At 44.6% G+C, this 20,457-nt stretch overlaps 2 protein-coding genes across 4 annotated transcripts in view; both read right to left on the bottom strand.

Moving 5' to 3' along the window:
• Positions 1–20,457, bottom strand: part of LOC143518458 (uncharacterized) — a 203,616-nt gene that overhangs the window by 125,494 nt on the left and 57,665 nt on the right. The window lies entirely within an intron of this gene.
• On the bottom strand, positions 7,531–20,437 carry LOC143518320 (uncharacterized). The gene is made up of 10 exons (XM_077010759.1): positions 20,380–20,437; positions 20,042–20,278; positions 19,709–19,879; positions 18,370–18,636; positions 18,030–18,191; positions 15,832–16,065; positions 15,524–15,717; positions 10,756–10,780; positions 9,393–9,659; positions 7,531–7,754 (listed from the first exon to the last, which is right to left on the bottom strand). The coding sequence occupies exons 1-10, from the start codon at positions 20,435–20,437 to the stop codon at positions 7,531–7,533; spliced, it is 1,839 nt and encodes a 612-aa protein (XP_076866874.1).

The following is a 20,457-nucleotide window of genomic DNA, read 5'->3' as shown; positions in this document are numbered from 1 at the left end:
GACTTCATGGTCGAGACTGGGTAGCTGGGAAAGGTTCGAACATGAACATCTCTGACAACACCCTTCTTGTCAGGGTTTACATTGATGACTCTGGCAAGTTTATACTGACTTCTCAATGCATTTTGGTCGGCAAGCCAGACGATGTCTCCTATGGCTACATTTCTGTGCGTTGTGTGCCACTTGCTCCTAATGAATAGATTGGGCCCCGCCAACTGACTCCACTTCCTCCAGAACCGGTCAACTTCTGTTTGGATTGCTCTTAGTCTTTTGTAGGGATAGCCATCAAAGTCAAAGCTTCCTAGGTCTCCCCTGGGTCCTGTTCTCCCGAGCAGAAGTGTGTTTGGGCTTATGTATTCTATACAGCCCTCTCGACTCTGAGTTCTGGCATCTATGGGTCTCTCATTGGCAAGGTTTGCAGCCATGTAGAGGAAGGTTTGGAACTCACTCCAAGTAAAGCATCCAGCTCCTCCCAGGTTGTGCAGAGCGTGTTTCGCTGTTCTCACAGCGGCTTCCGCAGCTCCATTCCTGTGAGGGGAATCAGCGGGGTGAAGTTTCCAGCTCCATTCTGTCCCATGCTTGGAGGCTTCATTTTCAACCTCTGACGACTGTAGCTGGTTCAGAAAGGTGTACAGCTGATTGAGGGCGGGTCTGACACCCACAAAGTTTTTTCCAGGATCTGACCACAGCTTTTTTGGATGACCTCTTAGTGCTGTGAATCTCTTGTAAGCCAACAGGAAACCTTCAGAAGACTGGTCACTTACGACATCTGTGTGCAGAGCTCTGGATGCCATACAGCAGAAGACTAACCCCCATACCTTGAGCCTTGATTTCTTCTTAACTTCATCCTTCACTTCATAAGGTCCAAATAGATCCACTGTTGTGAATTCGAATGGTCTTGCTGGTGTTATCCGTTCGGACGGGAGGTCACTCATGATTTGTTGGCACTTTTTGGCTCTAGCCTTTCTGCATGTCACACAGCTGTCCACAATCTTCTGAACCAGTTTCCGGCCTCTTATGACCCATGCTTTCTTTCTCATACGCAGGAGTGTACCTGCTATTTCTTCGTGATTTGCCTTGTGAGCTTCTTGTGCCAGAAGAGAGGATATCCACGCATCACAAGGTAAGATTGGTACCGTAGTTTTGTCGTCATCGAAGATCTGAAATCTTCCTCCGCAGACCAAGAGTCCGGTTTCTGCATCTTTGTACACCGCCGGTCTATTAAGGGTAGTGTCTTGGAAGGATGTACCCTCTTGTGCTGCGAGGAAGAGGTCTCTCTGTGCGTCTTCACACTCACTGATGGTGAGTACAGCTTGTTTGGCTCTGGACTTAAGTTCTTCTGGTGAAAACCCCTCCCACTTTGGCTTACTTGTGGATTGGGTTCTGTCCAGTAATTTTTTCCATCTAACTGCAGCTCTCCATACCCAGGCAACAACTCTGATGACCTTGGTTAGGTCGCTGAATTTCCTGACATTGATCAGTTCTTTCACTGCAGAACCAGCTGGTGTTCTTCGGAGTTGAGTCTTGGGCTCTTTTCTATCTGCAGTGCCTTGCTGAGCATCAATGTCTCTTTTGCCTATCACTTTCGCTGAGCCGCTTGTACCACCAGATGGCACATCCTGCATTGTTTTCTTTAGCTGTGCTCTGGTCAGTACTGCTGAGAAGGACTTCCTTTGGAGCTTATTTATACCTTCTCTGGCATGGGCTGCAACTTCTTTGGCAGACTTTATTGGCCACTTTTCCAAAGGTAATCTCAGGAAGTCTGGTCCATTCTGCCACACAGATTCCTCTTTGAGATCTTCTGGAGCTGCACCTCTTGTTATGATGTCCGCCACATTGAGGTCTCCCTGGATCCACCTCCAGTCATCAGGGGATAAGGTCTTCTGGATCTCTCCGACCCTGTTTGCAAAGAACGTCTGATACCCGTAACTGTCTCTTTGGATTGCACCCAACAGAGTTTGACTGTCCAGCAGGTGGAGCCATTTTTCAACCTCCAGCCGACTATGTTTCTCAATGTATCTTCTGAGGCGGACTGCGTAGACAGCACCACAGATTTCAGCTTTGACTGAGTCCCCCTTCTGGTCGAGTGGTGTAAGCTTTGCTTTTGACTCAACGAGTCTGATGTCAATGCCCTGCTCAGTCTTCCACCTGAAGTACACCACGGCTCCGTAGCTCTGGTCACTCCCATCAGAGAATGTTACTCCCCATGGTTTTTTGGTCCAGTTGCATGGTGTGAAGCTCCTGTGGAAGGTTATTCGGCTGAGGCGGATGTAGTCCTCAAACAGCTGGACTGCTTCCCCCCTCAGTTGTTCTGACAGTGGCTTGTCCCAAGTGTCTCGGGCTGTGCTGGTTCCTGCCTCTTGGAAGGCTCTCCTGACTAGAATGGTACCCTTCTGTTTCACAGGAGTGACGAGACCTATTGGGTCATACAGGCTAGCTACTTGGCTCAACAAATGTCTTCTAGTCAGTGGCTTGGGAGTTTTTCCCCTCACCTCTTCTTCCGTTAGATTTGGACCCAATCTCATTTTTTTCCTTCTCTTTGAGAAGTTGACTGAGGTCATAGGGTACAATTTGTCACTTTCAACAAGGTAGCCAACTCCCAGGGCTTTGTCATCATCTTCTCTTCTTTGATTTGGGAGAATAAGGATTTTGTTTGCTGGCGTTTCTGATGTGTGTATGTCCCTCCCACTTTGACCTGACCGGACCCAGGGCTTCAGGTGGAATCCGCCAGCTTTCAGGATTTCAACAACTCCTCTGGTGTTTTTGTCCAACTTTTCCAAGTCATTGTGAGAAGTGAGCACATCATCAACATAAGAGTCTTCCTCCAGGATCCTGCGCTCCTCCTCCAGGTGAGTAAACATGGGTAACTTTGCAGTCTCTCTCATGGCCAGCTGTGCGATGCACCGTGCTGGTCGGTCACCCATGTTGACTCGGGTGATTGCATACTCTTCCAATTCACTGTCTTCGGTGTCTCTCCAGAGAAATCTGTGAAGATGCATCTCCACGTCCTCCAACCACACTGAATTGTACATCTTTTTGATGTCACCGAGTGCTGCGTGCACACCTCTTCTGAACCTAAGTAGCACTGCTCGAATTGGATTGAGGACGTCAGGTCCTTTCAGTAGAAGATCGTTCATGCTGAGACCCTTGAACTTCTGGCTGCTGTTCCAGACCAGGCGTACAGGTCTTGTGACAGAATGTGGGTTTGGTGCCACCAAGTGGCTGATGTACCATACTGGTCCTGTCCAGTTGGCCATCGTCTCTTCGGTGAGTTTTATTGCTGCTCCTCTCTCCACCATTTCACGAACTTGAGCCGCATATGCCACTTTCCACTCTGGTTCTCTTTTGAGTTGTTTCTCTGTCCTCAGAAAAGTGGCTTCCACTCCACTTCTGTTATTGGGCAGAGAGGTTGGATCTTCAATCCATGGGTACTTTGTGTCCCAGTGTGGTTCACTGCTGTGATCGTCGCCTGTGCTGTAGGTGAGGCCTGTCCTGATGATTTTGAGCTCCTTTTCCTCACTTAATGTCATGTCCTTGCCTCCTGGCTGACAGTTGCCGCATCTGCATCCTCCACACTTAGGTTCACAGGCTGCTCCAATACTGTCCCATTTCCACCAGTTGAGGATTTCTTTGTTGGTTACAGTAGTTTTGGTAGCTTTAATTCCATGTGTGTCACAGAGTTCTTGATATCTTGCAGCTGTAGCCCTCATGGATCGCGCAAAGTGGGTCTTTGATGTGTGTGCTGCCACACCTTTTCAAAGAGGTCTGGGTGAGTTCCACTGACCATCTTTCCTAGTGGGCCGTCCCAGAGTACAAGGTCACCGACCACCTTCACCCTCTGCGGTACGAGTCGTCCCTCTCGATGGCTGATCAGCAGTTCTATTTGCTCCGGTCTGCGAAGGTCATCCAAGCTGTCAATTGGAAAGAACCTTTTTAGTTGTTGGGGTGTGACTGTTTTGTACCTTGGCTATCTCTTCCAAGCCATAGCAGAGAAGCTCATGGGCTCGTTCGCTCCCTCTGGGGGTCTTCACTCTCACTCTGAGATGGTATCTCCTTGTCTTCACTTTTAGGGCCATTCCTCCAACCCCTTGGATGTCTAGTGTGATTTTCTCACTCTCCAAATCAAGTCTCCTGGCTGCACGGTGGGTAATGTAATTTGTGTCGGATGCCAGGTCGATCAGAGTTCCGATCTTCTGACCTGCATTGGTGGTGACTTCGAGGAGCATGAGGATCACTGGGAGTTCATGAACTGTACTTACTTTCATGCCTGCAGGTTTATCTGTGCAGAGAGATCTCGCAGAGACATTTGTAAAGGCTCTCTTGAACTTTTCTGCCATTTGAGGGGACAGTTCTGACACAAATTGTTGTTGCTCTTCTGTCAGTTGGTGCCTCTTCGTATTCGGCTTTGATGTCTCTGTCTCAACCTTTTTAGGGTCTCCTCTCTGGCACAGGAAGTAGTGATGATCTCTCCTACAGCCCGGCTTTCTGCACAGGTAAGTGTCCTTGCAGGTGGTATCGTCTCCTTCATGACACTCCAGACATTTTGTGCAGGCTCCCAGTCTCTCCGCAGCACTCAGTTTGTCTTTCAGCTTCAGTTCTTTGAACCTCTTGCAGAAGTAGAGCTTTTCTGTGTGCCGCTCATCACCACAGACTATGCATCCCCCTTTGCTTGTGGACTTGGTCAAGGCGTACTTTTTGGTGTCAGCCGGCCTCTTTTCTGGCTTTTCACCTACTCCAAGTTGCTCAAGCCTCTCCAAAACTTCTTCCTGAGTTTTCAGGTAGGTCAGGAGGCTGTCGAAATGGTTGTCTGGAGTGACACCATTTATTGGGTTCACCATGAAGACTAACCAATCCCTCTTCATCATGTAAGGCAGTTTGCTCTCGATCATTTTGACTACAAGAGGGTTTTTAACGGCTCCGGTGTTTCCGAGCTCTGTGAGGTCGTTCAAGGCCTTCTCAACAGACTGGATCAATTCAATCATTTTCCTGGGCTGGTAGGATTTCAGAGGTGGAATCTTCTCCAGATCCTCGATGATCTCCAGGGCGATGGTGGTTTTATTGCCGAACCGGTTTTCCAGGACCTTGAACATATCCTCAGCAGTTTTGTAGGTGGAGAGCCGTAGGTCTCTGCGGATTTTGTCATCAACACTGTCGAGGAGCTGCATCTTCTTTGCCTCTGCCGAACCGGTATGTTCACCTTGCCTCTGCAGACTCTCCCAGTCCTTTTTCCATTGATAGAACTCTCTTTTTGAGCCATGGAATCTGGGTAGGCTGGTAGGTTTTATTTTCAAGATAGGCTGCTGGACTACCTGCTGTGCTGACTGGGCCTGAAGAGTTATTCCATGCCGTTCCTCCTCTGCAGTTCTCTGCAAGATCAGGTATTCAACCTTTTTTGCCTCAAGGTTATTCTTCATCTTCCTTAAGCCCTTTGTCCTGCCATCCCAGTCATCGCTTTCCCCGTTGGGTATCCAGTCTTGCCACTGTTTGAATACAGCCATTGCATCTGCGACAAGTTGCTTCGCGTTTTCCACCTGGTGCTCATATACATTTTTGTTGGCTAGGACCACAGGGGTTCCACAAGCTTGTTCGCAAGCCGACTCTGCCTCCTCAATGGCGAAGGTCAACTCCCCTTCAGCGTACCTCGACCAGAGACTGGACTGCACGCTTGTTCTGACCTCTTCTAGTCTAATTCTGCAGTCTTCTGTGGTCTTTGAAAGGTCTGCTTGGTCTTTGGGGTTCAGCTTCACCTCTCCTTTCTCCTCGTCAACCTCCGCTAGCAGACCAAGCTCATACTCATCGTTTGCATCGTTGACTTTCCTGGAGAGTGAGCAGAGTTCCCTGTATTCCTTTTGTATCTCTGGTTTTGTTAGGTGCTCGACTCCTCTTGTGAGGTAGTTGGCCTGTTTCGTGAAGGCCATCTTTGCTGAAGTCCTATCCATCTTCAGCTGTTTGATGGACTTTCCAATGGCCTCTTCCGCCATACTTGGGAGTTGCTTTTTTGCGTAGACAAGGTTGACTGGAGGCCGTTGATCCTTCGTCTCTGTTGCCACGCTGGTTATCAACTGTCAAGTTTCTTGGTGTTTTATTTTGATTTTCCCTCAGTTATGCTCCAACTTGAAAGAGCCCAGTCACGCAAGGAACAACTCGAAGGCGTTTTCCCCTTTTTGTTTTTTATTGGAGTTCTTTAGATCATTTAGTTCGATCGACGAAGGGTATCAGCTAGGCAGATAGTTAGCCAGACAGTTAGCCAAACAGTCAAACAGTTAGTCAAACAGATAGCCAAACAGATAGCCAAACAATTAGCCATACAGATAGCTAGTCAAACAGTCAGGTTGATAACCAGTAGCGTTTTACGGGTGAACTGAAGGATTTTCTTGTTTTCTTTCATTTGTCATCTCCCAGGTTTCTGTTTCATGTTTCAAACTTTAGCTCCTTTGTCCTCTGCAGCATGATATTAATCTGAGAGAAAGATGGCCGCTTTTCAGAAAAATCCCTCAGATCCGACAGGAAGTAAATGGGTGTTGCAAACTTGTCTGCCCCCTGCAGGTCCGGATGAGAACCAGTTGATGTTTGTTTTGATAGTGGATTAAGATATTTGGCTGTTCTGATGTTTTGTAAGTTGGCATGACAATGAGAAAGCGTCTTCTGTGTTCCAGGTTGCTGGTAGAACATCACAATGACATCAATCTTGTTCACTGATTCCATCATCAGACCCGGTAAATGTTTAAAATGTTCTTTCATGGAATCAAATTTTATTTTGTTTCCAGTTAAAATGGTGAAGTCCTTCACTGTCAGTTTTAGGGAAAACTCATGTCAAGGTTCAACTTGAAAATGTAGCTATAACAGTTACACAAGTGTTTTTTGTTATTTATATGGAAGGGTGCAGCTTGAGATGCAGCTTTTGACGATATGGTTATGTGTATACTGAAAGGGTTTGTGACAATAACTTTACGGTGTTTAAGGATAGGGTTTTATGTGTATAATTTTATTGTGTTTCTAGTTAGAATGGTGTACATCAGAGGACAAATATGCAAACTAAACAACCCAAAAGAACTTGCCCCATGGTGAACACAATAGGTTGGTAACAAGAGAGAGGAAAGTAACAATATGTCTGGAGAGAAAGCATCGTAACCAGCACACTGGAGAGAGGATGGAAATCATAACACTGGAGAGAGGATGGTAACCATAACATTACATAACATTAAACATTTAATCTAATATAATATAATAAACAGATCTTTTTTTGTCATTTTGTCTCTGCATGTCACTCTTGCTGAGGATGGTAACCATAACACTGGAGAGAGGATGATAATCATAACATTAAATGGCGATCGAGTTGGGAGTTGGGGTATTTGATTCCACAATAATAAATACCAACTAATCTTTAATTAACAAATTTTATAGGATGGGAATAGTACATTAGCATTACAATAACATTTTACTTAAATATGGAGAAAATCCTCTCCTATGTTAATATGATTGTCCTTGGCTTTTATCAAAAGATTTCAGCACCCAGCTTTCTGAAACATCACACTAGTCTTGCTCCAGTGGATTAACCATGTCCATCTGTGTACATTTGCTCTTACCTGCCATCTCTTTACTTTCTCCTCCTTTATCCTCCTCTTTATCTTCCTTTTCTTGATTCTTTTGTTTTTTGTCTTTGTCCTCCTGGTACCCTTTTCTCTCTTCTTGTTCTGTATCATTCTTGATATCATCAGGTCTTGACTTTGCACCATCTATGTCTTTTCTTGGACTATCTGAGAGTAGAGTTTTCAATGAAGGAAAGAAACAAGTTATCAGACTGTTGCTTTTAGACAATTGTTTTTTGCAGTATGTGAATTTAGTTTTAATATTATAAACTTCACACAATCATGATGAAAAGATGAAGGTACATGATACAGTATTATTTCCAGATCATATTTCCAGATGGTAACCATAACACTGCAGATAGGATGGTAACCATAACACTGGTGAGAGGATGGTAACCATAACACTGGAGAGAAGATGGTAACCATAACACTAGATAGAGGATGGTAATCATAACACTGGAGATAGGATTAAAACCATAACAGTGGAGAGAAGATGGTAACCATAACACTGGAGATAGGATTGAAACCATAACACCAGAGAGAGGACACTAACCATAACACTGGAGAGACGATGGTAACCATAACACTAGAGAGAGGATGGTAATCATACCACTGGAGATAGGATTAAAACCATAATAGTGGAGAGAAGATGGTAACCATAACACTGGAGATAGGATTGAAACCATAACACCAGAGAGAGGACACTAACCATAACACTGGAGAGACGATGGTAACCATAACACTAGAGAGAGGATGGTAATCATACCACTGGAGATAGGATTAAAACCATAATAGTGGAGAGAAGATGGTAACCATAACACTGGAGATAGGATTGAAACCATAACACCAGAGAGAGGATACTAACCATAACACTGGAGAGAGGGTGGTAACCATGTCCATCTGTGTACATTTGCTCTTACCTGCCATCTCTTTACTTTCTTTTCCTTTATCCTCCTCTTTATCTTCCTTTTCTTGATTCTTTTGTTTTTTGTCTTTGTCCTCCTGTTCCCCTTTTCTCTCTTCTTGTTTTGTGTCATTCTTGATATCATCAGGTCTTGACTTTGCACCATCTATGTCTTTTCTTGGACTATCTAAGAGAGAGGATGGTAACCATATCACTGGAAAGATATTAGTAACCATAACACTGGAGAGAGGATGGTAACCATAACATTAAATGGCGATCGAGTTGGGATTTTCTTCAAATGAAATAAACAAGTAAAAACTTTCTTGAGAATTTATTTGATTCTACAATAAAAATACAAAATAATCTTTGATTATTGAATTTTACAGGATGGGAATAGTACATTAGCATTACTATAACATTTTACTCAAATATGGGAAAAATCTTCTATGTTCATATGATTGTCCTTGGCTTTTATCAAAAGATTTCAGCACCCAGCTTTCTGAAACATCACACTAGTCTTGCTCCAGTGGATTAACCATGTCCATCTGTGTACATTTGCTCTTACCTGCCATCTCTTTACTTTCTCCTCCTTTATCCTCCTCTTTATCTTCCTTTTGATTCTTTTGTTTTTTGTCTTTGTCCTCCTGTTCCCCTTTTCTCTCTTCTTGTTTTGTGTCATTCTTGATATCATCAGGTCTTGACTTTGCACCATCTATGTCTTTTCTTGGACTATCTGAGAGTAGAGTTTTCAATGAAGGAAAGAAACAAGTTATCAGACTGTTGCTTTTAGACAATTGAGATTTACAGTATGTGAATTTAGTTTTAATATTATAAACTTCACACAATCATGATGAAAATATGAAGGTACATGATACAGTATTATTTCCAGATCATGTCTTTACCTTTCATGTGATTGGATTCTTCTTCTGCCTTTGGCTGAATCTCTTTATTATCTTGTGTGTTCTCCTCGTCTTCTTTCACTGTTGGTTGAGTTCTGTGTTCTTCATTCAGTTCCCCTTTGTTCAGTTGTGGGTCCCCTTCTTTCTGATTGCTCTGCGGGGCTTGTTCTTCAGATCCAGGTTGTGGACTCTTGCTTTTGACATCACTGCCTCCTTCTCTTTCATTTGAGAATTTTTGTTCTGTTGATTCAACCGGATGCTTAGAGTTCTCTAGAAGAAAATAAATGTTTTACAGGTCATTGCTATGATAAGGTTACAGATAGTTGATCACATTAATGTATGCCAGAGCCGGAGTGGCAAATCGGGAGATACTGGAGGATTCCCAATGGACCGGCTCATGTCAATCTCAAGTTTGGGCCGTTTGCAAGGGAAAAATTATTTTGGGCCGGATTTGGGCATGAAATTCCCAGGCTGAAAAAGGGGCCCACTATGGCCCTGATGTACGCTTAAACATTTAATCTAATATAATCTAATATACAGGTATTTTTGTCTCTGCATGTCACTTTTTTTGAGAGAGAGGATGGTAATCATAACACTGGAGAGAGGATGGTAACTTTAACACCTTTAACCTTAAAAGTTAATTTCACATGCTAGAATGAATGCTGTCAAAAATAAAACTCGTCTTGTGTGAAGGAATGTAGCTGTTTTTCTGGTTTTTGCATTTATTACTGGAGAGGCAGCCTATTGGGATGCACGTTCTATTGTGTATGTATGAATACATATGCGGATGTGCAATTCAGTGATTACGCTTATTGCTCGAGCTGTAAGCTGCATGTTGAGTGACCATGTGAAGGATCATGAGAGGAGAGCTGCTCACAAAAGAAAGCATATAAAACCTAACTTCTCCTAATTTCGTGCACATAGTATGTTTGGGTTTAATACTTTGCCTTTGGGCACTTGTCGTTTAACATGTGTGGTAATTGGAAATCAATTAATTCATTGTATAAAGGTGAAGGTGGAAAAGAGGCTAAATTAAAAAAAAAAAAACATAACACCAGTCGAAGCGTACACACGCCTGTACCAAAAGAAAAACTTTGAGAGCAGTTATAAGGAACTAAGAAGTCAAGTGGAGATTTTCTTCAAAAGTAATGTAAAAATGGCTTAAGAATCTGTTTGGTCCTAAAACAGAAAATATCAACTCATCTTGAGTGGATTCATGAAAGTGGAATTTGTCATTATCCTAATGATCATAAAGCACACACAGACATGGGGAGATACAGGCAGGTAAGTGACCATGTGACTGGGTCTCATCACCTTTCTTCACATGGGAGTGAGACAGGTAGCACTGACACAGTTCTCCACTCACCTGAGTTACTGTCAGAGCTCATGTCCTGCAGGGAATAATGAGAAAGAATGAGAAAGTGTTATGATCCATATTAAAATCAGAGGTGGGTAAGAACGTGTTACATTTACTCTGTTACATTTACTCAAGTAGCTTTTTGGACAAAAATGTACTTGTAAGAGTAGTTTTAATATGAAAGACTTCTACTTTTACTTGAGTAAATATGTGCTGAGAAAAACGCGACTTTTACTCCGTTACAATCGGATTTGAACCGCGCGCTACCGTGACTTTAGTTTGGTAAATAATTCGTCTTTTCAGTGAGAAGACTGGCCAACGTCTCGCCACCTGAGTATGAGTGACCAATCAAATGAAGCCGGTCAGTCACGTGATCACATGCGCAAACTTTCTCCACCGTAGCAAAGTATGGTGACAGAAAAACCTACCGAGCATCCCTGGCCTCACAGCCAATGTTTACATTACAAACGTGTAAAAAGGACATTTATATAATGTGCTGTCATTTGTGTCTGCCAAACTTGTGGACATTTAAGCCTACAAGAACTCAACATCAAATTTGAGGAAACAAAGTTTGCCGTATGTATAATTTTGTGTAATGCTATATCTCTGAGGCATAATATTTGTATGATGTAATTATTAAATGTAACGCAGTGCAATACTAAAAACCAGTTCACACTCCGAGTGTACACACTAGTAATACACGATGATTAAGTTTGCTACAAATTGATTCAGTTGGCATCAATTTGTAGCTACACATTGTTGGGGGCTTTAAACTTATATCAACCACTATAGCCCAGCGCGTTCGTTTGATGGGAAAGAGATAGCAGGAACAACCATACCAAAATTATAGCAATATCAAAAAGGCCTTTATTAAAACAGAGATATCTCTGGGGATCTCACATTCTAACATTTACATCAGAGAGACCCGACAAGCGTGTGTGCAAGCAGTCTTTATATACTATTACCCCACCCCCAAACGCTCAGATCTTCTTCTATGCCTTACATGGTGTTGTTGTTCGAGCAAACATGATTTTGCTGTTCAAGCAGACATGACTTATCCATTTGTTTCAACATATTAGAATATCTGTTCAAAGGGATGCTGTCATACACCGGTATGTTGTACTTCTCCTTTATCAGTCTAACACTGCGGTCCTCAACTTCCCGTTGACCGGGTCATCTTCTCTTTTAAACTCCTTACACATCATGATTTCCTAAGGCCCCTCTTTAGGGTTCACAGCTCGGACACATCTAAAACAGTAGTTGCATTTAATTCCTATATTATGTTTAAAGGGTAAGCAAAATATATTATTGCTAATGCTAGTGCTAAGCAAAAACCAAAAATCACAACAAACCCTCTCTTGATCTCTGATAAAACAGATCACAAAATATCTTCCAATGTTACCCTCTCATCTGACTCCCCATGATACAACAGTGACATCATAGCTGCTTGTCCCTGAGGATCCCTCTGTTCAATCAGTGCTGATAAAGCATCACACTAAGTTTCTTACGCATGGAATACAACAACAATTTTGCAGTTACTATTAAGACAATAAAGGCTTTGACCCACCATGGACCCACATACACAGGGGTCAGTCCCCTGAAGGTCCTGGTGAGACAAACATTTTATGGCTTCACATTCAAATCAAAATCAAATCAAATATATTTGTATAGCGCTTTTCACAACACATGTTGTCACAAAGCGCTTTACAGGATTTACAAGGTTAAACAGTAACTTCACTTTAACACTAAGAATATGAAGGACCACCGTGACTATGCAAGGAAGAGAAATTTATATGTAAGGGAATGTTAACATAACACAAGACACAGGGAAAACATCATAGGAACTAAAGCAACTAGCGATACAGAAACAAAACATAACCTTAGTAACAAAACCAGATGTCTACTAAAAATGTCTGTGGTCTGACTCGCAGGCTCCTCCTGGTGGCAACCGGAGGAGCCGCCCTGGGGCCAGCCCTGACAGAGCCCCCCCTCTAGGCCCGAGACCCCGCGGGCCCAAGGCGATGGCCCTGTCCCAGCGGAAATTCCGGACCAGGGTCTGATCCAGGACCCGGCTGGCCGGAACCCAGGAGCGGTCAGCAGGACCGCACCCCTGCCAATCAACCAGGAACTGCTCCCGGACCCGACGGACATGCAACAACCGACGGACGGTGTAGGCAGGGCCCCCACCGACCGTACGAGGGGCAGGCGGCGTCGCGGTGCGGGAAAGACGTCACAGAACCGGCCGAAGCTGCGAGGCGTGAAACACAGGGTGCACCCGGAGAGATGAAGGAAGGGACAGGTGGTAAGACACCGGATTGACCCGCCGCTCGACCTTAAAGGGACCCAGAAAGCGCGGCACCAGTTTCCGAGTTCCACCGCAAACCGGCAGGTCCCTGGACGACAGCCACACCCGTTATCCAGGACGGAAAGACAGGGCCGGAAGGCGATGCCTATCCGCATAGCGCTTGTGGCCAGCCGAGGCCTTGAGCAGGGCCCCGCGGGCCCACTGCCAGGTCGACCTGCAGCGGCGAACCAGGGCCCTGGCATTGGGTACCGCCACATCCCCTTCCTGGTCAGCGAACATAGGCAGAGCATAGCCGTAAAGGCACTCGAAGGGCGACATGCCCAGGGACGAGTGCCAGAGGGTGTTGTGGGCATACCCTGCCCACATCAGCTGATCAGACCAGGAGGTGGCATTGGAAGAAGCCAGGCATTGGAGCGTCTGTTCGAGGTCTTGGTTGACCCGCTCCGTCTGGCCATTGCTCTGGGGATGAAACCCAGAGGAGAGGCTGGCCCTGGCACCCAGGAGCTTAAGGAAGGCACCCCAAAAACGGCTTGTGAACTGTGGTCCACGGTCAGAAACCACGTCCACGGGAAAACCGTGAGCACGAACCACGTGCTGTAGGAAGACGTTAGCTGTCTCACGAGCAGAGGGGAGTTTAGGTAGGGCTATGAACTTAGTGGACTTCGAAAAATGATCTACAATGACCAGAATGACTGTGTTGCCCCAGGAGGGGGACAAACCAGTCACAAAGTCCAGGGAGAGGTGCGACCACGGACGAGAAGGGACCGGAAGCGGGTGGAGCAGCCCCGTGGGCTTGGTCCGTGGGCTTTTCCCCTGGGCGCATACAGCGCAGGCGGCCACAAAGCTGCCCACAGATTGGTCCATGTTGGGCCACCAAAAGCGACGCCTGACCAGTTCAAGGGTGCGCCGAGCACCCGGATGGGCGGCAAACTGTGAGGCATGAGCCCATTTCATGACTTGCCCACGGACCAGGGCCAGGACGTAGAGTCGTCCTGCTGGTCCCCCCCCAGGGTCGGTATCCCTGACCAAGGGACCAAGGATCTTGGTGGGAGGAATCACAGTTTCAGGGCCGGAGGAAACAGAGGATGGTTCCCACAGGCGAGAGAGGGCATCGGGCTTGGTGTTCTTGGATCCGGGCCGGTATGACAAAGTGAAATTGAACCGCTCGAAAAAGAGCGATCACCTAGCCTGCCTCGGATTAAGCCTTTTGGCCTGCTGGAGGTATGCCAAGTTCTTGTGGTCTGTCCAGACCACAAAAGGGTGTTTGGCACCCTCCAGCCAATGCCTCCACTTCTCGAGGGCCAATTTGAGGGCCAGGAGCTCCTTATCGCCCACGTCGTAGTTGCGTTCGGGCGGAGTGAGACGGTGGGAGTAGAAGGTGCAGGGGTGGAGTTTAGGGGGGCTCCCAGACGGTTGAGACAGGATGGCCCCCACCCCTGCCTCAGAGGCATCCACCTCCACAATGAAGGGGAGGTCGGGATCCGGCATCTGGAGCACAGGGGCGGAAACGAACCTTCCCTTGAGGTCGTCGAACGCGGCCTGGGCCTGATGGGTCCATTCAAAACCCCTTAGGGTTTTGCTGGTGAGCGCAGAGAGGGGGGCCGCCACAGAACCGTAGTCCTTGATGAACCGGCGGTAGAAGTTGGCGAACCCCAAGAAGCGCTGAACCTGACGGACCGACGTGGGCACAGGCCAGGAGGCTACAGCTTTGGTTTTAGCCGGTTCCATGGCCAACTTGCCTTCGGAGACCCGGAAACCGAGGAATGAGACCTCTTCCGTATGGAACACAGACTTTTTCAGTTTGACATACAAATGATTCTCCAGCAACAACTGGAGAACCCTTCTGATGTGCCCGACGTGTTCCTTGAGTGACTGGCTGTATATCAGTATGTCGTCCAAGTAGATGAATGCATAGTGGTCCAAGGCCTCCCTCAATACCTCATTTATGTACCGCTGGAAGACTGCTGGGGCGTTCATGAGCCCAAACGGCATCACGAGGTACTCGTAGTGACCCGAAGGGGTAATAAAAGCAGTCTTCCATTCATCCCCCTCACGCACTCTGATAAGATTGTAAGCACTGCGCAAGTCCAGCTTAGTGAAAATGGTGGCTTGCTGCAGTGCTTCGAAGGCAGACGGCATGAGGGGTAAAGGGTGCCTGTCCTTAACGGTGATCTTGTTAAGACCACGGTAATCTATGCAGAATTGAAACTGGTGTGATCGCTTTCTCTTTTTTATTGCACTCCTCGCCGGTCACACTTTGTATGTTTAATAAAGAAACTTGTATCCAGTAACTCATCATTTCTGACAACTATTTTACCTGTTCTGGATGACTGGAGATTTCAGGTGTTGGAGGCTATATGTGTGCTTTGTTTTAACAAAAACACTCTAAAACTAACAAAAGATTTGACCCTACATCAGTACTCAGATTCAGAGATAAACAGAAAACTAACATGCTAAAATTGTGATCAGTACCTGAGGCTTTAGGTTTTCTACTATTTTTTTTACTGTGTCCTCATTTTTTGGGCACTTCAATAATCCACGATACTCATGGAACAGACAGTCCACTGTGGTCGTGTTCTTCCTGGTTACAGATCTGCTGCTGTCTGGTACAGTGCTGTCTGGGTCAAATGTGTGATGGAGCACCACTAGAACAGCAGGCTTGGAGTCTGTGGACAGAGAGCAAGACTTGATGTTGTGAGCAGGACTTTATCTTGTCAAACATGATGGAGCAGTGTGTGTCCAACATCTTATGTGTTCACAATGAAGAGGTTCAGAGTTACCTGCTTCAGTAATGAGCGTCAGTGCTGCTTCAATGTCAGTACCAGCCCGAGACACAATGGGGCAGAACAGCAGAATAACATCACACTCCTCCACTGTAGACACATCCTGCAGGTCTGGTATTTGTTTGTGGAGTATTTGCAGAATGTGTTCATGAACACCAAGTGTTTTCCCACTTATGATAGAGACGTATTTGACCCTCTGGTGGTGACGGGGTCTCAATGTCCATCTGGAGCCTAAAACCAAATAAGACAATCTGCTGCAGGCTTCACTTCATAACTGTGGGTGTAACTTCAGTACATAATAACAGTACAGAAACAGTTCACAACACATGGCACATCAACTTCCACATTGCACGTTTTACCTCTGCATCATCTGCAGTGATGGCTAAGTTACTTTGAAAAAGTAATCTGATTACTGATTACAGATTACTCCTTTTAAAAGTAACTTAGTTACGTTACTGATTACTTGATTTTAAAAGTAACTACGTTAGATTACAAGTTACTTTAATAGTTACATTCAGCAGCAAAATAAATATTTCCAATACTCACTTTATTGGAAGTGCATTTTTAACAGTAACAATGTATTGAAGCAGGTTCGGTAACCGAGGCAGAAACTGCTTAATCCAAAAATCCAGAGGAGGGAAACTTTATTGATAACGCAACCCTGGCGCGCGACGTCGTATCTCCTTTAAGTAGTATCTCCTGACATTACGTTTGTGTAGCTGTGCGGTGTTATTTGTAAATTTATTTGTAAACATAATACAAGCAAACTGTTCAGTCAAACAGCTTGTGAAACGAAATACCATTACAATTTCAAGCATTTTAAAGTAGGCTACGTTAGTCAAAATTCCAGCACTTTTCAAACGAGGAACACAAAGCAACATTAAAATTCATCATTCCTCTGTTTTTGAGGGGTGTTTCTTTATACTACCACATATCGTTACGGGAGGACACTGCAAAAAATGACTTGGAAAACGTGCTCGCGCTTTCACAAGGTCGCGCGCAGCGTGCGAAGTCGAGAGCTACGGTCAGACGCAAAAGTAGAACTGACCAAGAAGAAAGATAAAATATATATTTTACTAGGGAAAATAAAAATAGTAACGCACAGTTATTTGGATAAGTAACTTTAATCTGATTACTGGACTGGAAATAGTAGCGCGTTATATTACTCGTTACCGAAAAAAGTGGTAAGATTAGAGTAACGCGTTACTAAGTAACGCGTTACTGACATCATTGATCATCTGCATGTTTTTATTTTTATGTAAATTACAATATTTGCAGTATATTTTAGTACTCCATTTAAATCATGTCTGTCACTTTACAGCCCCGGACCCCTCCCTTCAGGTCTGTGTATACATAATCCACATCCATATATGTACTTCCTGTGGGTGTGGTTGTTTGAATATATGTTAATACATCTCGTCAGTCTAATGTGTTACACGCGGGGCACGTTATGTATTGCGCATATATTGTGTGTGCTAGTCCTGCCCTTTGCTCTTCTTTGTGAGTCGATTTCGTGTGTTCTACATTTAGTGTTGCCTGTTTGCTAAGCGCTACTTTTGAAGACACTATTATGTTATAATAAAATTACATGTATGTGGATTGCTTGTCTCTGCATCCTGTCTTACCTCGCCTGTGACAATGTCATCCATTCATATGATTGTCATTGTGTCACGGTGAGTCGGCCTGGACGCCACCAGAGGGCGTGCACACGCACTCAGTCTCTCTCACGCACGCACACAAACACACAGAACACACCCTTGCACTCCCGGTCACTCCCCCCATCACAGTCGCCTGAATACTGACACCTGCACCTATTAGTTAGGGCTTGTATTTATTCCCACCGATCGCGCTGTCCAGTGCTGCGCATTCAGCCTGCACCCTCGCCTCTCGCCGTGGGAATCCTTGCCCTGTCTGCTACGCGACTCACCTTTATTTCATCTCGTCTCCCATTATTCTTTGTGTTGTTGTTCCCATACTGTTTCTGCCTAGTGGCCTGAGTTTTTCAGTTTATTTTCACTATGGATAATAAAACCAGCCATGCTCAGCCCGTGCCTCCGGCTCCTTCTGTCTCGATGCCCTCGGCGTCACACCTTGGCTTTTATCAAAAGATTTCAGCACCCAGCTTTCTGGAAAATCACACTAGTCTTGCTCCAATGGATTAACCATGTCCATCTGTGTACATTTGCTCTTCTTACCTGCCATCTCCTTAATTTCTTCTCCTTTATCCTCCTCTTTTTCATCCTTTTCTTGATTCTTTTGTTCTTTGTCTTTGTCCTCCTGTTCCCCTTTTCTCACTTCTTGTTTTGCGTCATTCTTGATATCATCAGATATTGATTTTGCACCATCTATGTCTTTTCCTGGACAATTTGAGAATCGCGTTTTCAATGAACGAAAGAAACAAGGTATCAGACAGTTGCTTTTAGACAATTGAGATTTACAGTATGTGAATTTAGTTTTAATATTATAAACTTCACACAATCATGATGAAAATATGAAGGTACATGATACAGTATTATTTCCAGATCATGTCTTTACCTTTCATGTGATTGGATACTTCTCCTGCCTTTTGCTGAATCTCTTTATTCTCTTGTGTGTTCTCTTCGTCTTCTTTCACTATTGGTTGTGTTCTGTGTTCTTCATTCAGTTCCCCTTTGTTCAGTTGTGGGTCCCCTTCATTCTGATTGGTCTGCAGGGGTTGTTCTTCAGATCCAGATTGTGGACCCTTGCTTTTGACATCACTGCCTCCTTCACTCTCATTTGAGAAATTTTGTTCTGTTGATTCAACCGGATTCTGAGAGTTCTCTAGAAGAAAATAAATGTTTTACAGGTTATTGCTATGACAAGGTTACAGATAGTTGATCACATTAATGGACTCAAACATTTAATCCAATATAATATAATAAACAGATCTTTTTTTGTCATTTTGTATCTGCATGTCACTCTTGCTGAGTGAAATAACACTGGCGAGAGGATGGTAACCATAACACTGGAGAGAGGATGGTAACCATAACACTGGAGAGAGGATGTTAACCATAACACTGGAGAGAGGATGGTAACCATAACACTGGAGAGAGGATGGTAACCATAACACTGGAGAGAGGATGGTAACCATAACACTGGAGAGAGGATGATAATCATAACATTAAATTGCGATCGATTTGGGATTTTCTTCATCCGAAATGAACAAGTAAAAAAAGTTCTTCAGAATTTATTTGATTCTACAATAAAAAATACCAACTAATCTTTGATTAACGAATATTATAGGATGGGAATAGTACATTAGCATTACAATAACATTTTACTTAAATATGAAGAAAATCCTCTCCTAGGTTAATATGATTGTCATTGTGTCACGGTGAGTCGGCCTGGACGCCACCAGAGGGCGTGCACACGCACTCAGTCTCTCTCACGCACGCACACAAACACACAGAACACACCCTTGCACTCCCGGTCACTCCCCCCATCACAGTCGCCTGAATACTGACACCTGCACCTATTAGTTAGGGCTTGTATTTATTCCCACCGATCGCGCTGTCCAGTGCTGCGCATTCAGCCTGCACCCTCGCCTCTCGCCGTGGGAATCCTTGCCCTGTCTGCTACGCGACTCACCTTTATTTCATCTCGTCTCCCATTATTCTTTGTGTTGTTGTTCCCATACTGTTTCTGCCTAGTGGCCTGAGTTTTTCAGTTTATTTTCACTATGGATAATAAAACCAGCCATGCTCAGCCCGTGCCTCCGGCTCCTTCTGTCTCGATGCCCTCGGCGTCACACCTTGGCTTTTATCAAAAGATTTCAGCACCCAGCTTTCTGGAAAATCACACTAGTCTTGCTCCAATGGATTAACCATGTCCATCTGTGTACATTTGCTCTTACCTGCCATCTCTTTACTTTCTTCTCCTTTATCCTCCTCTTTTTCATCCTTTTCTTGATTCTTTTGTTCTTTGTCCTTGTCGTCCTGTTCCCCTTTTCGCACTACTTGTTTTGCGTCATTCTTGATATCATCAGATATTGATTTTGCACCATCTATGTCTTCTCCTGGACAATCTGAGAGCCGAGTTTTCAATGAAGGAAAGAAACAAGACAGTTGCTTTTAGACAATTGTGACTTACAGTATGTGAATTTAGTTTTAATATTATAAACTTCACACAATCATGATGAAAATATGAAGGTACATGATACAGTATTATTTCCAGATCATGTCTTTACCTTTCATGTGATTGGATACTTCTCCTGCCTTTTGCTGAATCTCTTTATTCTCTTGTGTGTTCTCCTCGTCTTCTTTCACTATTGGTTGTTTTCTGTGTTCTTCATTCAGTTCCCCTTTGTTCAGTTGTGGGTCCCCTTCATTCTGATTGGTCTGCAGGGGTTGTTCTTCAGATCCAGATTGTGGACTCTTGCTTTTGACATCACTGCCTCCTTCACTCTCATTTGAGAATTTTTGTTCTGTTGATTCAACCGGATGCTGAGTTTTCTCTAAAAGGAAATAAATGTTTTACAGGTCATTGCTATGATAAGGTTACAGATAGTTGATCACATTAATGTACGCCAGAGCCGGAGTGGCAAATCGGGAGATAATGGAGGATTCCCAGTGGGCCGGCTCATGTCAATCTCAAGTTTGGGCT

Source organism: Brachyhypopomus gauderio, chromosome 7 (genome assembly GCF_052324685.1).
Source record: "Brachyhypopomus gauderio isolate BG-103 chromosome 7, BGAUD_0.2, whole genome shotgun sequence".
Taxonomy (NCBI): Eukaryota; Metazoa; Chordata; class Actinopteri; order Gymnotiformes; family Hypopomidae; genus Brachyhypopomus; species Brachyhypopomus gauderio.
This window is presented reverse-complemented; position numbering and strand designations above follow the sequence as displayed.